This window comes from Alosa sapidissima, chromosome 1 (assembly GCF_018492685.1).
Source record: "Alosa sapidissima isolate fAloSap1 chromosome 1, fAloSap1.pri, whole genome shotgun sequence".
Lineage (NCBI taxonomy): Eukaryota > Metazoa > Chordata > Actinopteri > Clupeiformes > Clupeidae > Alosa > Alosa sapidissima.
In genome coordinates this window covers 28,798,915-28,816,831 of record NC_055957.1, presented here as the reverse complement: position 1 = coordinate 28,816,831, position 17,917 = coordinate 28,798,915, and the positions used below count along the sequence as shown (strand labels likewise).

Sequence of the window (17,917 nt, the reverse complement as noted above, 5' to 3'; positions counted from 1 at the left end):
CTCAGATGAGGTCCAGTGTTAGATAAGCTACCATACGATCCAACCTAGGAAAGGGCTAGCAGCTAACACCTTGGAAACACACTTATGGCAAACTCCACAAGCTAGCACTCCGACCATAGAGAGTATAAACCATGACTCCGACGATATCACAGATCGATAATAATGCTTTTACTAGCTGGTAACTAAACCACAGCGGGTCTGTAAACAGAATCCAGTGTCCCTTTCTACTCACCCTGAAGCCAGTTGTTCACCGTCTCAGGGCAGATTGTTGATGCGAGGGAGTTTAACTCGCAGTGCTGCTATCCAAGAGACTCGTGCAATATCAACATCCACAAGGTAAAAATCTGCAAACTCTCCACTAATGTTAGCCTAAAATAAACGGCAAACTCGTGTATCCTCCGTGTATCTGGGGTCAACTTGGGGTAAGGAAGTTTTTAACAGTTTCAAGGGAGGGAGAGAGAGAGCCCGTGTGAGTTGCTGTTACGAGTGCCAGTAGTCCATACTGCGTTAGCCTACATTGACGTGACAATGCGTGTTATATAGCTTATTTGTATATGCACCGTAGCCTTCGCATAGGCCTAATGTAGTGGTGGTGAGTGAGTATGCAGTTGTGTGGAGGATGTACAGTAGGCAATGTGTGTGTGTGTGTGAGGGATGGAGGGAGACAGCGTGCGTGTTGCTGTCTCAAGCGCCCCTCGTCCAGTTTTCTACATGACCTGTAGGCTAGGTCTACAGTAGCCTATGTTGTGCCGCACAAAATGTATCTATGTTGTACATTGCACAAAATGTATACACCCCGAAATAAACACATACATAAATAAACATATTTTTCCCGTCACTTTGGCTTCTTTGAACATTTCCCCTACGTTTCGCCACTGCTTTGCAACAGATAGATTCCAGTGTACATGCTCCAGCAGCGCCCACACAGTCATTTTCACCCAAATGATCCTACTGAAGGTTGAGCTGGAGCCTGAAACCCATCTAGTGGTAGTCAAGACACTACAGGCCTGTCCCTCACAGGCTCAAATTTGTAACCCATGCCATTAAAATTACAAATTTTCGTGTATACAGAATATGCTGCAGCTGTTGCCTATAGAACTTCTCAGGTCCTACCATGCCAGTGACGTCATTGAAACTGGCAGCGTTCTAATACTAACAAAAGCAATTTTGGTGTTGCTTAAAAAAGGCTACGTATTGATTTTTTAAATTATTTTTTTTAGTGTCATTTATTTTTAATTGTCATAATCAACACATTATCAATGTTGATTCTTTCAGTTCAGTTCATCTTTAATAGATAGATAGTTTAATGATAGTTTAAAAGTAGACCGTTTAAAAGTTGAATGTAAAATGTTGAGTAGTTTAATGGGTTAAATTGTTTAACAGTGGATTATTGTAGTGAGGACTTTTATTTTTGAAACAGTTTTGGGCAGAGGAAACAGTTAAATAGGATGTGTAGTCTTAATTGACCCAGATTGTATGCTTAAAGCCTGAGGCTGCAGGTGGCCTGAACACCTGGCATAGATATGAAGGTATATTGGGTGCAAAAGTGGCGAGCACATTTAACTGCAGATTTTGCATGTGCACACTAAAGTCATAAAAGTGTAACAGTAAAGTTGAAGTTGTACATATTTTTTTTTTATATCCTGTTAACACAAAATAGGGGCTACGGGTTCACAAATCCTTTTTACAGGTACACAAATCCTATCCTGTGAGTCACAACTTTCAAGAGTCATGCACTCGACACTTTTGCTCCAATCGTTGCAGCGCAGTTGGTGCGAAACACATTTGCACATCCGTGTTTCATAATCTGAGAACATGCACAACATTCGTGCATTTGTAAACCCAAATGTGAACTAATGCATCCGAAGTTGTGCATCTGTGAAATCATTTCTCATTAATAAAATTCTACAGATCGCTTTGATTTTCTTGCACGACAACAAGTCAATTGATACAAGTGCTCTAGGTTACACGTTACGTTACGTTTGAACAAAGTTTCTAAGTTAAACTGTTCAAGAGAAATTGCGTACGGAAAAAGTGTTAAGCGGAAGAATAATAAGAAAAAGTTGTTGCCTAGGAAGAAAAGTACAGTGCATTTGCATGCACTGTAATTATTTTGCTGTCACTTTTTCTGTTTTATAACCCAGAAGGATGTACTTGGTATCAAATGGTAGCTCTGTGTCTCCTCTTTCATATGACATGCGTGCCATATCTATGCATTCTCGGGTTCGCGAGTAATTCAAACGAGAGTAATGGGTGCGCAGGTGAACGCAGAGAAGTATAGACTGTAAATATCATGCAATTTGATTTAATTTCATGATTTTTTTTGTTTTTCATACTTTAAAGTACAGACAAGTGCGTGGTCTCGTTGGAAAGCCCCATTTCTGCTCTGTCACGCAATAACGGTTTCATATAAATGTTTTATAACATTTAACAGTTTTATAAATGTAACATTTAGTGTATTTATGTATGAATGAAAAATGGTACATTATTGGCACTTTATACACAAAATTACTACAAACTGCGCTATTCCCACGTTGATTTTTGTGTTCCTACAAGGCAAGCTACCCCACATACCATTTTAGTCCTATGAACATTACCAAAAAATGCAACCACACCTTGTTTTATACTATCTTCATGTGCATTTGTTAGATTTCAAATATTGACTCAACATGAATAAACTATTGCATTTGCAGACAAAATAATGATTGGTGCCATATGGATACAGGCATTTCTGAGTGTAAAAATGATCCAAAATCGAAGGTGATACAAATGTATTAACATTTGAATTTAACAAAAATATTTTACAGGTCTTAATTTTGCGACCTACAGTAAATATTAGGTAGACAAACTGAGCAGAATGTGAGACGGTGCATTAACCATTTTCCTGGATTTTGTCTGATTTGACACAGAATGACCCAAATGTAATTATTCATAGGTAGGTGACATCATGTGTATCCAGAGGAGAACAAGCTTGGAAGGTTCAGACTTTCTCAGACCCTTTAAAAAAGGATAATAAAGGATTCAGTGTTAAAACCAAACAGTCTACCAAGGCCACTACAGTCACTAAATGTGTTACCAGGTGCAATATTATTCACTCATTTCTGAGCACCAAATTTACATTAGAAATTCATGGTCTTTTCACCTCTCTGAGGCAGAACATCTATTTTCAAAATAAAGCCTACCATTTTCAATATTTGAAAAGTGTTACCGTTTTACATCTTCTGATATCTCAGCTCCCCTGTTAAACTGATGAGTGCAAAGAACATCAGCACACAAGGGGTGACTTGAGTCTTATCTCTGGACAGCACAGCACTTTACTGAACACATTATAGAAAGGACACCACAGAAATGTTGTGTTTGGTAGTTGTATTTTATTACAAAATATTGATATGCCATAATTCACTTCATACAATCTTAGAATCAAACAAAAGTCCACAAGTGACTAGAAAGTAGTCTGCTTTTTTATCCCCAGAATGATTGACACATACCCAAAAAACGGAGAACAGCTGAAAAAAACACACACACACAAACAGCATGATGGCCAAAGGGGCCTTTGCACCTTCACTCTTCCTTACAGGAAAAGGCACAAAGTACAGCACAATCTGCTCATCACCAACTATGCTGTCTCTCAGAAAGGCATTTGGGGGGAACACAAATGAAACCTCTCAAGGGATGGGGGGAGTTCATAACAGCATCAGCCAAGTGGTCAAGTTCCCCCAAAAGAGCAGCCAGCCTCTACACACGGGTAGGAGCAGTGGACTATGGGATAGGACTGCTTGTGCCGCAAACCTGTTTCAGATGCAGATTGAGCTTTTTGTTTATGGCTGTGATGACAATAAAAGAGGAAACCTTAAATAGTGGCCAATCACTCTCCGCAAAAAGACTATCATAACCAAAGACATCAGCCGAAATAGAGGAGGATTATAAAATCCAGCCATTTGGAAATTATTATTTTTTGTTTTATCCATGCAATTCTGACTGGTGCCAGTAGAGGACGCCATTCACTACCTGCTGGTTCAGGAGAAACTAACTGGAGCCTTGAGACTTCATTGTCTCCGAACTGTGCTTTGTTGAAAGGGAACTTCCATTAGGAGACTTGATTGCCTCCTTCCTGTATACATTTCATCAGAAAATACAGAGCTAGGACGAGCGAGACCGTGAGCCGTCAGCCATTAACCCAGTGCTGATCTGGTCTCTGAAACGTGTGGCTTTGACCCTTAAATCCTAACAGTAATGAAAACATATATAGTGGCTTCATCTGAATGCTTCAGAAGTGGCACTGGACTGGAATGCCAAGGTTTTTTTTCACTGCATAGGCCTGATACACATTGCATTTGGAGTAAAATCACACTTGTTACCATGCTGTCCATGCTTGTGACAGGCCTAAGTATTCCTCCCTGAGTCTGACACTATTCTATATGAGGGGTGGCTTTATGAGGCAAATGGAGCAGTGGTCTTATGGTTTATACAAATGTGTTGTATTCTTTTCTCTTCGAAAGTCTGAAAGACATCACAAACACACACAAACAAACAAATAAATTCACACACACACAATGGCTCCACTCATGTAAGGTAATGCAGAGATACAAACTACTACTCCATGGTCCCACCACACACGTGCAGACTCTCTCTCTCTCTCCCTTTCTCACACACACACACATATACACAGAAAATGTACTACAAATTTACTTTTAACAAATATTTTAACAATTAATCAGAAAAGCATTCTATGTTGTGCAACAAATAAATCACAATCAAATCAATGTGTGTGTGTGTGTGTATATACCTGGGCTCACAAGTCAAAAACTCTAAATGAGAGAGCATGGGACGTACAGTACCAATGAGGCCAGATGTGACCAATTCTCTAAATATGAGCTCTGAGCCCAGACCTCTCTCCTCTCCCAAACACTAGGCGATGCCATACCTACAACCCTACACCTTAGCTAATCACAAACCAAAGACGGATAGATGTTTCTTTTTTTGGATCAAGTCTCTCAGCTCAAATAGCAGCCATGTTCCATGAGAATTGGCTTCAGTTCAAAAAAACAAACACGCAAGCAACTCTTTAAACAGAGTCGAGTCTTCCTCAACTGTAAGGGCTGTGCTCACAGTTCGGTATGCGGGTCAGAATCTGCAACACAGAGACAGAAAGAAAGACAGAAAAAGAGAGAAAGAAAGACAGAAAGAGAGAGAATGTGTGTGTGCGCGTATGTATGTGAGTGTGTGAGAGAGAGAGAAAGAGAGAGAGAATGTGTGTGTGCGTATGTATGTGTGTATGTGAGTGTGTGTGTGAGAGAGAGAGGGAGGGATAAAGGGAGCAGAAAAAAGGAAGGAAGGAGGGGAAAATATAGTTAATGATTACATCTCCATCCATTCATCTCCAACCTTCTCTAATCAGGTCTTCAAAGCAGACTCCTATCAGGCAGGCAGTGTGCGATATCTCCAGCGGGCCCACCTGTTTGTGCGCTCTGGTCGTCCTCTGTGCTACTTCCTCCACTCTCCTTATCCTTCTGGAACTTTCTGTGGAAGCGCTTCACCTCCTTGTCGTAGTCGCTCCACTCGGCCACGATGCGCACGGCCGCCTGTAGTTTGGGCTCTTTGGTCTGGGGGTTATTGCACTGGGGGTGATACAATAGATCAGACTTCAGGTCATGCTCAGTGCACTGGGGGTGATACAATAGATCAGACTTCAGGTCATGCTCAGTGGAATGTTGTGCTCTAGCAGAGGGACTGCTGATTATGTGGTGCATGTCAGCAGTTTGTGGTCAGGACCAATTGTTTATCCTACTTCATTTACTTTATTTTATAAATTAAATATGAATATGAAATATAAAAATGGCTAACTGATTTAATGGAGCATGCTTAACTGTTCAAATGCAAAAACCATTGCTCAAGAAATGCAACAGCTGATGGACGTCTTTTTTAAGGAGTAAATTGCAGGTGATATGTGACTGTCTCAGTCTTTACATGGTGGTGGAGGAGAATGGTTGCCATTCCTCAAAGAGGGCTTTGCCATTAAAGGTCTGGGATCCACTGTTTTAACCAGAATGATTGTACAGGGAACAATATTACTCTTTTTTGCTTTTCTTTAAGAGAATAGAATTGAACAGAAGGTAAGCGGCTGGGTGCCATCTACCCACCAGATCGATAGTCTTGGCCTTCTTCTTGGACGCGTCGTCACACCAGGTCTCGCACCACAGCCACTCCTGAGGGAGGGACTTGATGGGGACCTGATGGATCATGTTGTTGGGCAGATCCTGAGGAGAGCAGCAGAGCTTGCATCAGCACTGTGCATTTCAAATGGACACACATTCCAAAACCTTTTGTTTTGTCCATAAAAATACAAATATTTACAGCAAATGGACTATAAAATATAATGAAGACAATAAAACCGCACAGAAGCAGGCTACAACATTTTGTGACAATCTCTTGGGTAACATAACTATATGGGTAACATAACTATAAAGTATCTTACAACAATAACTATTCAACAAATGTTCAACAAAGACATGGTAAATATACAATTAACTAATGTTGCCACTGTAGTCAAGAGTTCAAATAAGTTCTCATTATTGGTAGGTGAGTGAGAAGCTGCCTCACCTGGTCCAGGTTAGAGAGACTGTTGGGATCTTGACTGAGTCCCTGGTACTGTCCCCTCAGACGGTCCCCTGCTGCAATCTTCCTGAACTTCTTTAGGTCCACCACATACAGGGCACTGTCACACACACACACACACGAGAGAGAGAGAGAGACAGATAAGACAGATGAGAGCAGAATATATATGGCATAAATCAGACATACAGGCAACAATTACATACCCCTTAACTGTGCCCTCACAGTTAATTACACTGTAATAACTCATGTCACAGTGTGTATTAACTAATTATTACACCAAACTAATATTATAAGGTTACAATTAGGAACATGACCTTTGTAAGTACGGCAAGGCAAATAATCACACACTGCATTCATTTAAATTGCTTTACAAATGAGAAAACAAGGAAAATTCAACTTCAAATAACAAACATAGTTTATTTATAGTCATGAAGTGGTCATACGTTATAGACTATAAAAGTCATAAGTTAATGACTATAATGATAAATACACACTACTGTACACCACTGTAGTGATACTTTGTTGCATACACACTGTTTCAGAGATTTATGAAATCAATAGCGTCTGAACTATGAGAATTCACCAAAATATGATATTTTTTGCTCCCCATAGCAGCCCATAAAGCTTTCCTGCTGGTGAGATAAGTGAATTATATCAGGAGTGGCCATTCATCTGCGCTGGCCACCGCGGCACTCTAAATGTCAACCCAACACCCCCAATCCCAGGACGCCGCTCAAAGTCTACAGTGCTCCCCACTAGAGGAAAGCGTTTATGCCAGGTATGGTGTGTGTGTGGGTGTCAAACTCTGTGACCATGTCTGAGCCGAATTCACAGGAGATCAGCTGCCTCAGCTCCATGTGTGGGGGGGGGGGGGGGGGGTGAATCACAATTTCTTTTAGTTTGTGTCTAGTTTTTGTTTGTTCAAAGAGGAGTGGTGTGCAGATGGAGAGAACTGCAAATGGAAACTTTCCTCCTTTAAATGACCAGCATTTACTCTCAAATACGAGAGGCTACTCACAAATGTGTAAAAGCTGTAGTCATCTGTGGTCTTGACTTACCATACAACATGGCTATCTGAATATCTACATTATGCTATTTTAGTGATGTTAGTGTATCAGTGTGCTTGAATGCACTTGAGAAAAGCCTTTATTTGTGTTGTATACATACACATAGCAGTGTACCTGTAGAAATGACTGTTTCTGCACCAATAATCTCCCTTACGGACATGTACAATAATGGGAAGAGGGAGTTCGAGCAACACACACACACACACACACACACACCTCTGTCATAAACAACAAAAATCAAGTCTAGTGACAGGAGGGGCAAAAAAACACTTGCAAAGGTCAATCAAATTTACACAGCACCCACCAAAATGCTGCCGCCTCCTCACTAATGAACACATTTAAATGTCACACACACAAAACATCAAAAACAAGACATACATATACACACACACACACACACACACACACTCCTTAGACTGCTCTCAGGGTTCTGATCTTTAAGCCCATTCTTGCCACCACTGCGCTGCGCCGGCCCTTACCTGATGTGGTACTTGCGTCCGGCCAGGTGGCTGGCCCAGTAGCCAGACTTCCAGAAGCGGTAGCCGTCCATCTCCCTGCGACTCTCGCAGAAGGGTGTGTAGCCGTACGGCGCCCCCTCCAGGTCAAAGTCACGTAGCTCCTTCAGGTCAGTGCGCACGATCTGAGGACAGATGGCGAGACAAGCGGTTATATCAGCGCTGTATGACAGAAAATCTACTGGGGCAGCCGTGGTACTGGTTAGCACTTCGGACCTGTAACCGGAGGGTTGCCGGTTCGAACCCTGACCAGTAGGCACGGCTGAAGTGCCCTTGAGCAAGGCACCTAACCCCTCACTGCTCCCCGAGCGCCGCTGTAGCAGGCAGCTCACTGTGCCGGGATTAGTGTGTGCTTTACCTCACTGTGTGTTCACTGTGTGCTGTGTGTGTTTCACTAATTCGCGGATTGGGATAAATGCAGAGACCAAATTTCCCTCACGGGATCAAAAGAGTATATATACTTATACTTATATATACACTTATACTTATACTGTGTACTACTGTATACACTTTCAGCAGGTGCAAGTCTCTAAAAACTGCTTCTGCCTCTCCCATTCCTACAATTGTTGTCTTTTTGTGTCTAATGATGATTATGATAAAAAAAAAAAATACCATATATGTTCCCTAGGGGGCAGTAGTGCACTGCACCCAACTCCTTGCTCTAAGGTGTGGTGAGCTCCAGCTGCATTTCAACATGACTAGAGTGACTCTGACCCCTGTTAGAGCAAGAGTAGGTACAATACAGTCTAGCAGAGCAGCACCTGAGGGTAAGAACTACCAGGTAAAGATCAGGTCACTTTTGAAACCACAGATGCAGATACAGTGTTCTGATATCATCGATCACTTCTACTTGGATAAGTCGCTTCGTAGTATGGCCCTCTGGTCAACTGCCATCTCCAGCATTACTGTGTTACCTGGTGAACTAACCATCTGCAGCTTATCTGAGCGGTACCTGGTCAGCGTCCACAAAGAGGATCTTGTCCACGGCCAGGGGGAAGAGCACGTCCAGGAAGAGGATCTTGTAGCCCCAGATGATGCGCTGCTTCTCCGTCTGCTGGTGCAGCCAGCGGGGCCACTTGTACTGGATGAGCTCATACTGGAAGCCATACTCCTCTGCCATGTAAGGGATGAACTCCTGAAAAACACAGAGAGAGAGATGAAAAGAGGCAAGATCTCCAGAATGATGGACAAACAGACAGAGAGAGAGATGGAGAGTGAGAACAGCTTGGAGGGATCATTCCCTGACTTCTGAGAAAATGAATACGGAGGAGCAGACGTGACCCAGCTGTAGGAACTACTAGTTGGACATGCAATATTATTTGCAAGATGATATACCATCTTCAATCTCCTAATGAACAAAATGGCAAATTTTCTGTAACACTGCACCAACACAATATAAGCTCTTTCCAGTGATTTTCATCATTAAAACCAAAATTAATAACTTTGGGGCTCTCTGGTTCAAGATGATAATGCTCAATAATATGACTGAGGAAATGAACCCGCACTATTCTCTTTCAATCTGACACGTGCAGCTGTTCACAGTGCCACCTGCAGCAGATACTTGCTTTGAATGTTGGGGACAGGTAGTTCTTCAGGAACCAGAACTTGACGGGCGTCTTTGTGTGCTTCAGCACGGAGAGCATCATGATCCTGCAAAGACAGACATACGGACAGAAGAATGTCAGCTCCTGGTCATCAGACTTCAGATGGACTCCTCCCTCTCTTTATTGCCATCTCCCTGACCTTCAAGTGAAATGAATGCAATCAGCAGGAATGATGTCGGGGCTGATTGGAGGAGGCAATTCCAAAGATCACCAACCCTCCGAGAAAGAGATGGGGACTCGAAATCGAGCTCATCCTGATCCTGAAGGGATCCCTCCAGCAGTAAACCAAAATGTCGGAGAATGTCACCATGTCGCTGGGGTCACGCTAAAGCTTAAGACTAACTTTCCTCTTTCCTACTCTTAAATAAAACATCAGGGACAGACTGACATTTTCACCAAAAAAAAAAAAAAATCAAGGCCAATTCTCTCAATTTGTTGTGTTCTGTCATTGTTTCAGCTTTGGCCTGAGAATGTTAAATCAATGACTGATCTTCAGGTGCCATTTCACATTTGATCGAAATAAGACATTTTTAATGAGTGTACCCAGGTGGAGGTGGTCATCCTCTGTCTCACCTGAGGAAGCGTTCGTACAGGTGCCCCGAGGCCACGGAGAAGATGTTGATGACGTCGTCCTTCTCCTGCTTGCTCTCGTCCGTCTTGCTCCCGCCCGTGAAGCCTCTGTGGACATGACACACTTGAGTTTGAAGCATGAGCGAAAAACAGAATGAGCACCTGAGAGCCTCCATTAAACCCCCCTCCACCAATACATAGAGATGCAACCGAACAGCTCGACAGACTGCAAAACAATTAGGGGGAAAAAAGTCTGCCATCAAGTGCTCAGAGATTTACAATCAGTTTGGTGATGATGTCTTGCAGTAATCTCTCACTCGTACCTTGTGAGAGATTCCCAGAATCCCGAGTCGTTCTCGTGGGCACCATCGCTCAGCAGCTCCTCGTTCATCTTCTCCGGCTTCTTCTGGACCTGCAGCACCGAAAATACGCACACCGCATTAAACAGCGCAGGGCGGCCTCAACATCCATATCCTTTATGGCGCTTCACTTCAGCAGACCATATGACATGTCAATTGGCCTGCTCCTATATAGAAGTGTAGGCAGTTATCTGTTATTTGTGTACTTGTAACAAAGTATTATGACTAGCTAGGTTGGAATGTCCAACTTGTCACTGTTCTGAAAGCAAATGTATTCCCTTTTTTGAGTAAAAACTCCAAAGTGACATGCTTTATTTCTCTCTTAACTCCCTTATACTTGTCACTTCCAGTGATGGGTGAAACTACATCCAACAGGAATGATTTCACTACTAGAAGATACACACATTGTGCCAAGCCCAGTGGCATCATGCTGACTGATGCAGGCAACATGAGGGCCTTAGACAAACACACACTGACTCAGACAACCTCCAAACAGAATATGAACTCTCAGACACACACACACACACACACACACAAGTTGCCCCCATACAGAGACCACACACACACACACACACACACAGGTGGTGATTAGAGCTGACAGGCTGTCCTGTGTAATAAGGGGGCTGAGGGGAGATCAGGCTGCCTCCTTTAAACTGCTGCAGCTCGTTGCTGTCTGAAGCTGCACACATAAAGAGCCTGCCTGTCTATCTGCCACCCAGTCTGTCTGCCTTCCTCTGAGCCTGTCTTTCTATCTGTCTGCCTTACTCCGTCTTCCTCCATTAGTTTGTTAACTTCCTTCTTCCCTGCACGTCTTCAAACCTGTCTGTATATCTAGACATCTCCTTGTCTATCTACTGAAAAGTCTGTCTGTCTGTCTGTCTGTGTCTCTCTCTGGCCATCTGTCTTCCTGCCAAGGCCACCCCAATGTCAGGCGGAGTGATTCACGCACAACAGCACATAATGGACCATGAGTGAAGCGGATTTGTTCTCACTAACAAATGAGAGTGAAATAAAATCACAGTTCTGTTTCAGTGGTCAGTTAAAAAAAAAGGTGTAGTTGAATATAAAGGCGTAAAAAGCCCATAGGCCACCTCTGTCCTCCTGGCAGCGGCAGCAGAGGCGGTGCCTTTGAGAGGCTCCTGCTCACCTTCACTTTGATGATCTTGCTCTTGAAGTTGTTGAGGACCACAATGAGATCATCAGCGTCGGCAGGGGAGTCGGTGCCATCGTGGCTGACAAGGACAGTAAATTATTTAGATATCTCTATGACCTCCACACACAAACACACACACAACACACACAAAAGGAGGACACACATACACACACAAACAGAAAAGCAAAAGTAGCAAACTCTCACACGTACGTACAGTACATACACACATACACACATAATTGTACCTGTAGATTTTGTAGATGTCTTCAGATCTGCCCTTGCGGAGTTTGAGGACCCAGGCTCCTGGGTTAGCCTTGAGCTGGAAGTAGCCCTGTGAAGGAGAGAGATACAGAACATCACCACTACACAGGCACACATACAGTAAACAAACATATGCACGCACAAAGCTGCAACACTAAAGAGAACTCTCACAGGCCTGATAAGAACATCTTCAGGACAGTCTGTGATGCCTGCCGGTATTTTGAGGCCAATAGCAATCCCCAATTTCTTCCATGATCCTGCTGTTCCAACCACAGTGTGTGTGTGTCTGTGTGAGTGTGAGTGTGTGTGTGTGTGCGTGGGCGAGTTTTAAGAGGACCCATGTGTGAGTCTTTGAAAGAGCAACACTGAACATGAGCACCCAGAGAATGCCCACCTGGCTAGCATCTACCCCCAGACTACAGGTTATAAAATATAAACAAGGCAAATAATCCTCACTAGTCAACAAGTATAACTGTGTGTAAACTCTTATTTCTGAGGTCCAGCAAGTTTTGCTCAGTTTTAAACTACAAAAATAAATAAATAAATAAATAAATAAATAAAACAAAACACTCTCAGATGAGTGATATTCATCTTTAGACTACTGAGGCCCAGGCTACATTTCTTTGCTGAATGTGTCTGGTGACCATGTAGCAGACCAAGGTAGCAGACCAAGGTAGCAGACCTGGCAACCCTGGTGTTTAGAGCCAGCTGTTATACGGTCTCTCTCTCTCCCCCTTACCAGGTTGGCCATGACGATGGTGTCCACGATGACGGGGTCAGTGGCCGTGCCCAGGGTGAACTGCAGGCCACGGGGGGGCTGCCCTGTGCTCACGTCAAAACAGTGGCCTTCCAGGAGCAGATACTCTAGCTCATACTCCGCAGGGACAACACTGTCCACCTGACACACACACACACACACACACACACACACAGATAAGATTGTTATTCAAATCACTACCAGTATGCATTTACATTTCTAGGTTCTAAAACACAGTTGGTAGACTATGCTGTTTTGGGTGCATATGTAGCAAAATATTGCCATGAGCAATACTGTGTACATTTATGATGACTTCCACACAACACACTAAAGAAAGTGTTCCCCTAAGCACAGAAGCATGCTCACCTCCTCCAGGTAGATGTTGTCCAGGTCGTAGCGTGTATGGACCGACTCCACCATCCAGCTGTCGGGGGTGTTGATGTTCAGGGTGAATAGGGGCGACTGGGGCATGTCCAGGAACTTGGCCATGGGTCCCAGCGATAGGCTGTTATCAGCCTGGAAGCTCAACTCCGACTCCAGCACGTAGCGGTAAAAGCTAAGATCAGAGGGGAGAGGCCATAGAGAAATAGCTCCGCTTGAACAACATGGCCGCCAGCAGCCTGCTAGAGGGTACAGTTTGATAGTGCACAGATAATAACTTGTATGTGTCTTTACATTGTGCATTGGTATCACTTAAAAAAAAACACCCTTAAATTATTATTATTATATATTTACATTATATTTATTATTTATCTAACCCTCCTCAACCTATGATTATGCTGCCAACATTGGCACCATATAATCTGTTCTGCAGTCTAACTCAAGCATAAATAGAAACATAACACTTGCACCAGCCAGCAGAGTCTCACCTCTTCAGCGGCATGTCCGAGAGTCGGGACTGGCAGTTCATGAAGATGCGCAGGTGGACATTGACCAGTTGCTTTAGCACCTGAGGAGAGAAAAATGGCACAGGCTCAGATAGCGCCCCTCACAGGAGGACGTTGGTATCACAGGAGCGGAGGGGCCAGTTTCTGACCGCAGGAAATGATGTGTGAGTTTTAAAGGGATGCTCTTAATCTTACCAGGAGCAGAGGCGCCAACTTCTGTGCATCTCTGGTCACGGGGTCGACCACGGCAACCACGTCAAAGTACACTTCCTCCTCTTTCGGCCTAATCTTCACAGCACTACAGGGGACGGAGGGACAAAACTTAGAGCCGAGGATACTAATACTCTTGCTCTCTAGCTATCAGAGGTGAGCAAACAAAGGTCATACAACCTACTAAAACAGCTAATTCAGTACAAGGAAACAACAGAAATGACACAAACAAGCAAGACAAAAAAGAAACAAACTAAAAAAAGAGAGAGACAAAAAATCCAGACATTGAGTCATTTGGAGATGGCCTGAGGAGTCAGACTGGGGGGAGGTGAGTGCGGGCCGTGTGATTAAGCGCGCCCGGCCTCCGGCAGGACTCTACCTGTATCGGTCATCGGCAAAGCCATACTCCATCCTGGCCTCGCCTTTGGGCTGTGATGACAGCAAAGAGTCCACTTTCATCACCAAATCACTGGCCCTGAGAGAGAGAAAGAAAGAAAGAAAGAAAGAAAGAAAGAAAGAGAGAGAGAGAGGGAGGGAGAAAGGTAGATGAAGTTGGAGGTAGAGTGGAGAATAAGCGGGGGGGGGGGGGGGGGGGGGGGGGGGGGCAAACGGAAGGGGACAGTACAGTACGCAGTAGTTTTAGTTTGAGCAAAACATACCTGCCGAGGAACTCAAAAATAAAAGTGTGAGTGTGTGAACAGGTACACCCTCTGTCTATCACACTCGTCATTGAGACAGATGCCAGAGAAGATAGAGACACCTGATACCACTTCAAGTGCCACCCTGCTAATTGGCAGACAGGCAGAACTTTGCCGAGGCCATAATTAACATCTCGTCACTCGAGCACACTTTTCTCTGTCGTCTCTTCCAGAAAACACTCTAAAAGTGCCGCATCTATAATGGATTCTTTTTTTACCCCCGACTGACACACTTCATTAAGACATAGTAATTACCGCCGAGATTACACTTTTAGAAAGTGTGACATTCTAATCGCATTGCTCCAGGAAGAGAGACGAGAAGTTGAGCCGCACATCACACAGTACTTCTAAGAAGTTTGAGGAGCTGACCCAGAAAGGGACTGTCAACTTCTCCAAATGTTTATGCACACTAGTAAAACTTCCACATAAAACTTACAGGTACAAATGTAAGACTAGAATTAAAAATGAAATGAAAAATTTGGCTTCATTAAAAAAATGATGAAAAGCTGACTGGTTGTCATACCTGTCCTCTTCCACGCCTAGTCTCTGGACAATGGTCTTGATTCGCTCTCCAGACGTCTTCAAAATGATGCTCTCTAGAAGCAGGAAGTCATCTTGATTAAAGACCTCCCCTTCCTCCAGAGGACCAATAATCTGCAAGAAATATCATAAATTATTATTATTGATATAGTACCCAGTACTGATAATGATGTCAATAAATGTAGGGAAAAGTATAACATTTCTATCCGTGTTCCCACAGTTTGACATAATGGACAAAATTAAAGCTTTTGTAAAAATGGTAACTTTAGCAATGCATTGGCTCATTATGGTGCGTCACCACTAATCACTCACTCGGCCATTGCTGATGACGGCCCTCTGACCCTTCTGTAGCTTGAGGACATCCCGACAGTAGGCAGCGTGGGACAGCAGGAAGTCCACCTTGGGGCCGCTGTACGCGCTCTTAAACAGAGACACATCCATGCCCTGCACCACAGACACAAGCACCAGTGCACATATTACACAAGAGACCAACTGGAACTTTGATTATATTAATATGATTACTCATATTGGCTTACTCAGCAGTTGAAGTTGCACATTTCAGTGACATGATCTTTAGCTCACTGTTTAGAAGTAGACACCTATACTTGAGTTTGTGGCGGGGGCTTTCATAGGACAGTAGACATTCACAGGCTATGAGTGGGATAAAGATATGGGAGTGATGGTGGAAAATGGTCAATGGGTCAGGACCGAACCTGTGTCCCTGTGGGCATTTGGACCCGTATTGGAACCCTATGTGCGCTGTTGCCTTTGAACAGCCTGCTCTAGCCACTGAGCTACAGACACAACATTGGCATCTGCAACTAGGATAACCTGCTACTAAAACTACTCAATAGAAGCAGGGAAATTCAACAACTGCAGCAGAAAGGGTTGAAGTGGAGCAGTTGGCAATCAGTGATCTTTGACTGTGGTTCAGTGTTCAGGAGTAGACAACACTAGAGAGGAAGGGAGGCTGAGTAAGGTTTTCGTACCCCAACTGCGAAGTCGCTGATGTCTGCCCCAGCGTATATGGCTTTAGCGGTCTCCTCCTTGGCCATCTTAGTGATAAAGTTCTTGGCGTTGTTGGCGGTCTGGGTCTGCATGGCTGCCCAGATGGCGCGAGCAATCAGGCTGCTCTCGTTGGTGGGGTTCTCGCTGGGGTTGTTGATCATGCCCAGCCGGACGTTGTTACTTGATTTCTGCCCAGAGCAAAGCAGAGTGGCATATAAACACAGGGACTCCACTCCATTACATATGCCATGGATCATCATCCTGTACATCTACTCTTAGACATGAGGCAAAAGTCTGGCAAGTTTCAGTGAAGAGCACACATTATGCAGTAACACAATTTTACTTCAAACATGCAAACATGGCATAAAAGGTGTTATGGGAGACAGTCACATAAGTCATAGAAAAGAAAACACGATCAAATACTAGTAGATGGATGAATAGCTACATGACAATGGATGAATGGATCAAGAACGCCAACTCCATCAAGGAACTGAAATAAGGGGAAATACCAGAATGGCATCAGCTGGTCCTTCCTGCCATATGGGCGTCTTACCATGTGCCTGATGGCGTCGTACAGCATCTGTCTGCCTGAAGGCTGATCAAAGTCGCCCACCACCCAGAACGTCACTGGCCGGATGATGCCATCATCTGCAAATACACAATAACACAAGGTAGTAGAAGGTGGAATTGGAAAATGGGATATTTGTATTAGTGGTGCAACCTCCAGGTTAACAGAGTTTTTTTTTTTTTTTTAATGGCCCCATTAACAGTAATACAAAGAACACAGTATCTCATCAAGTATATAATAAAAAATTAAGTAGCCATATGAATTAGGTGATTAGCCCAATCCAGGTGGGAGATGGATGGAGAAACTGCTAGATTTGGAGGTTAATAGGTCAGGTAAAACATGGCAGGACTTTCCCTGTCCGAGTCTGGAAGTTTTCACCTCTAATAAGGAGTGCATTATGATGTCCCAGGTTAAGGAGTGCATTATAAAAGTCACTGACTGTAACAGACAGGTCAGTCATCACAAATCTATTTGGACAAAAAGCTGTCACAGAGTATCAGTAGACAGGCATATCAGGTAGGGCTGCACGATATTAGAAAAACATGCGATAACATCATTGAGTACTGCGATAACGATATAACTTGCAATATTTAAATATACTGCTCAAAAAAATTAAGGGAACACAGGTTTTCCACAATTGTTAAAACACATTGGTAAACCTTCCAGCCTTTTCTCCATTCACAGAATGTCTGACAGTTCTTGCAAAATAAAACACTCGCCTCAAAAGTTTTACTTGTGCTCAGAACTAAACAGTGTCAGAGTACCGATCCAGTGTATGATTGAAGTGTTCCCTTAATTTTTGAGCAGTATATTTAATGTTTTTCTCCATTCTGCTTGCTGCTAGCATAGACTGTAGGGTTGGGGGGGGGGGGGGGGGGTAAATCTATAATTACAGAAATGTATAATTTTCTACATAAACAATATAAAATATTATGTAGCCTAGGCTATATATGGCCTGATGAAAGTGGACAGCTAAGAGGCCTACTGGCTATCGAAGTTGTGTGGAAGATCTGCTCCAAGAAAATCCTCGTAAAAGACGGATAGACAGCCAATCTGAACACTTGTGCACCAACCAGTGGAATATTCCACATTGCCAGCCTTTGAT

At 43.5% G+C, this 17,917-nt stretch overlaps 1 protein-coding gene across 2 annotated transcripts in view; it reads right to left on the bottom strand.

Annotated features, from left to right (window-relative positions):
* Window positions 1-3,351: 3,351 nt before the first annotated feature.
* The window catches only part of uggt1 (UDP-glucose glycoprotein glucosyltransferase 1), a 30,794-nt gene continuing 16,228 nt past the window's right edge, over window positions 3,352-17,917 (bottom strand). For both annotated transcript variants that reach the window (XM_042098872.1, XM_042098881.1), the window contains exons 21-40: window positions 16,798-16,892; window positions 16,226-16,432; window positions 15,549-15,680; window positions 15,220-15,350; window positions 14,378-14,473; window positions 13,984-14,086; window positions 13,771-13,850; window positions 13,268-13,457; window positions 12,884-13,042; window positions 12,129-12,214; window positions 11,878-11,962; window positions 10,695-10,783; window positions 10,375-10,479; window positions 9,763-9,847; window positions 9,150-9,332; window positions 8,162-8,322; window positions 6,601-6,715; window positions 6,141-6,257; window positions 5,456-5,618; window positions 3,352-5,131 (exon numbers count right to left, since the gene is read on the bottom strand). In XM_042098872.1, coding sequence (XP_041954806.1) covers window positions 5,106-5,131; window positions 5,456-5,618; window positions 6,141-6,257; window positions 6,601-6,715; window positions 8,162-8,322; window positions 9,150-9,332; window positions 9,763-9,847; window positions 10,375-10,479; window positions 10,695-10,783; window positions 11,878-11,962; window positions 12,129-12,214; window positions 12,884-13,042; window positions 13,268-13,457; window positions 13,771-13,850; window positions 13,984-14,086; window positions 14,378-14,473; window positions 15,220-15,350; window positions 15,549-15,680; window positions 16,226-16,432; window positions 16,798-16,892 — 2,408 coding nt within the window. In that variant the 3' untranslated portion in view covers window positions 3,352-5,105. The remainder of the gene's footprint in view (window positions 5,132-5,455; window positions 5,619-6,140; window positions 6,258-6,600; window positions 6,716-8,161; window positions 8,323-9,149; window positions 9,333-9,762; window positions 9,848-10,374; window positions 10,480-10,694; window positions 10,784-11,877; window positions 11,963-12,128; window positions 12,215-12,883; window positions 13,043-13,267; window positions 13,458-13,770; window positions 13,851-13,983; window positions 14,087-14,377; window positions 14,474-15,219; window positions 15,351-15,548; window positions 15,681-16,225; window positions 16,433-16,797; window positions 16,893-17,917) is intronic.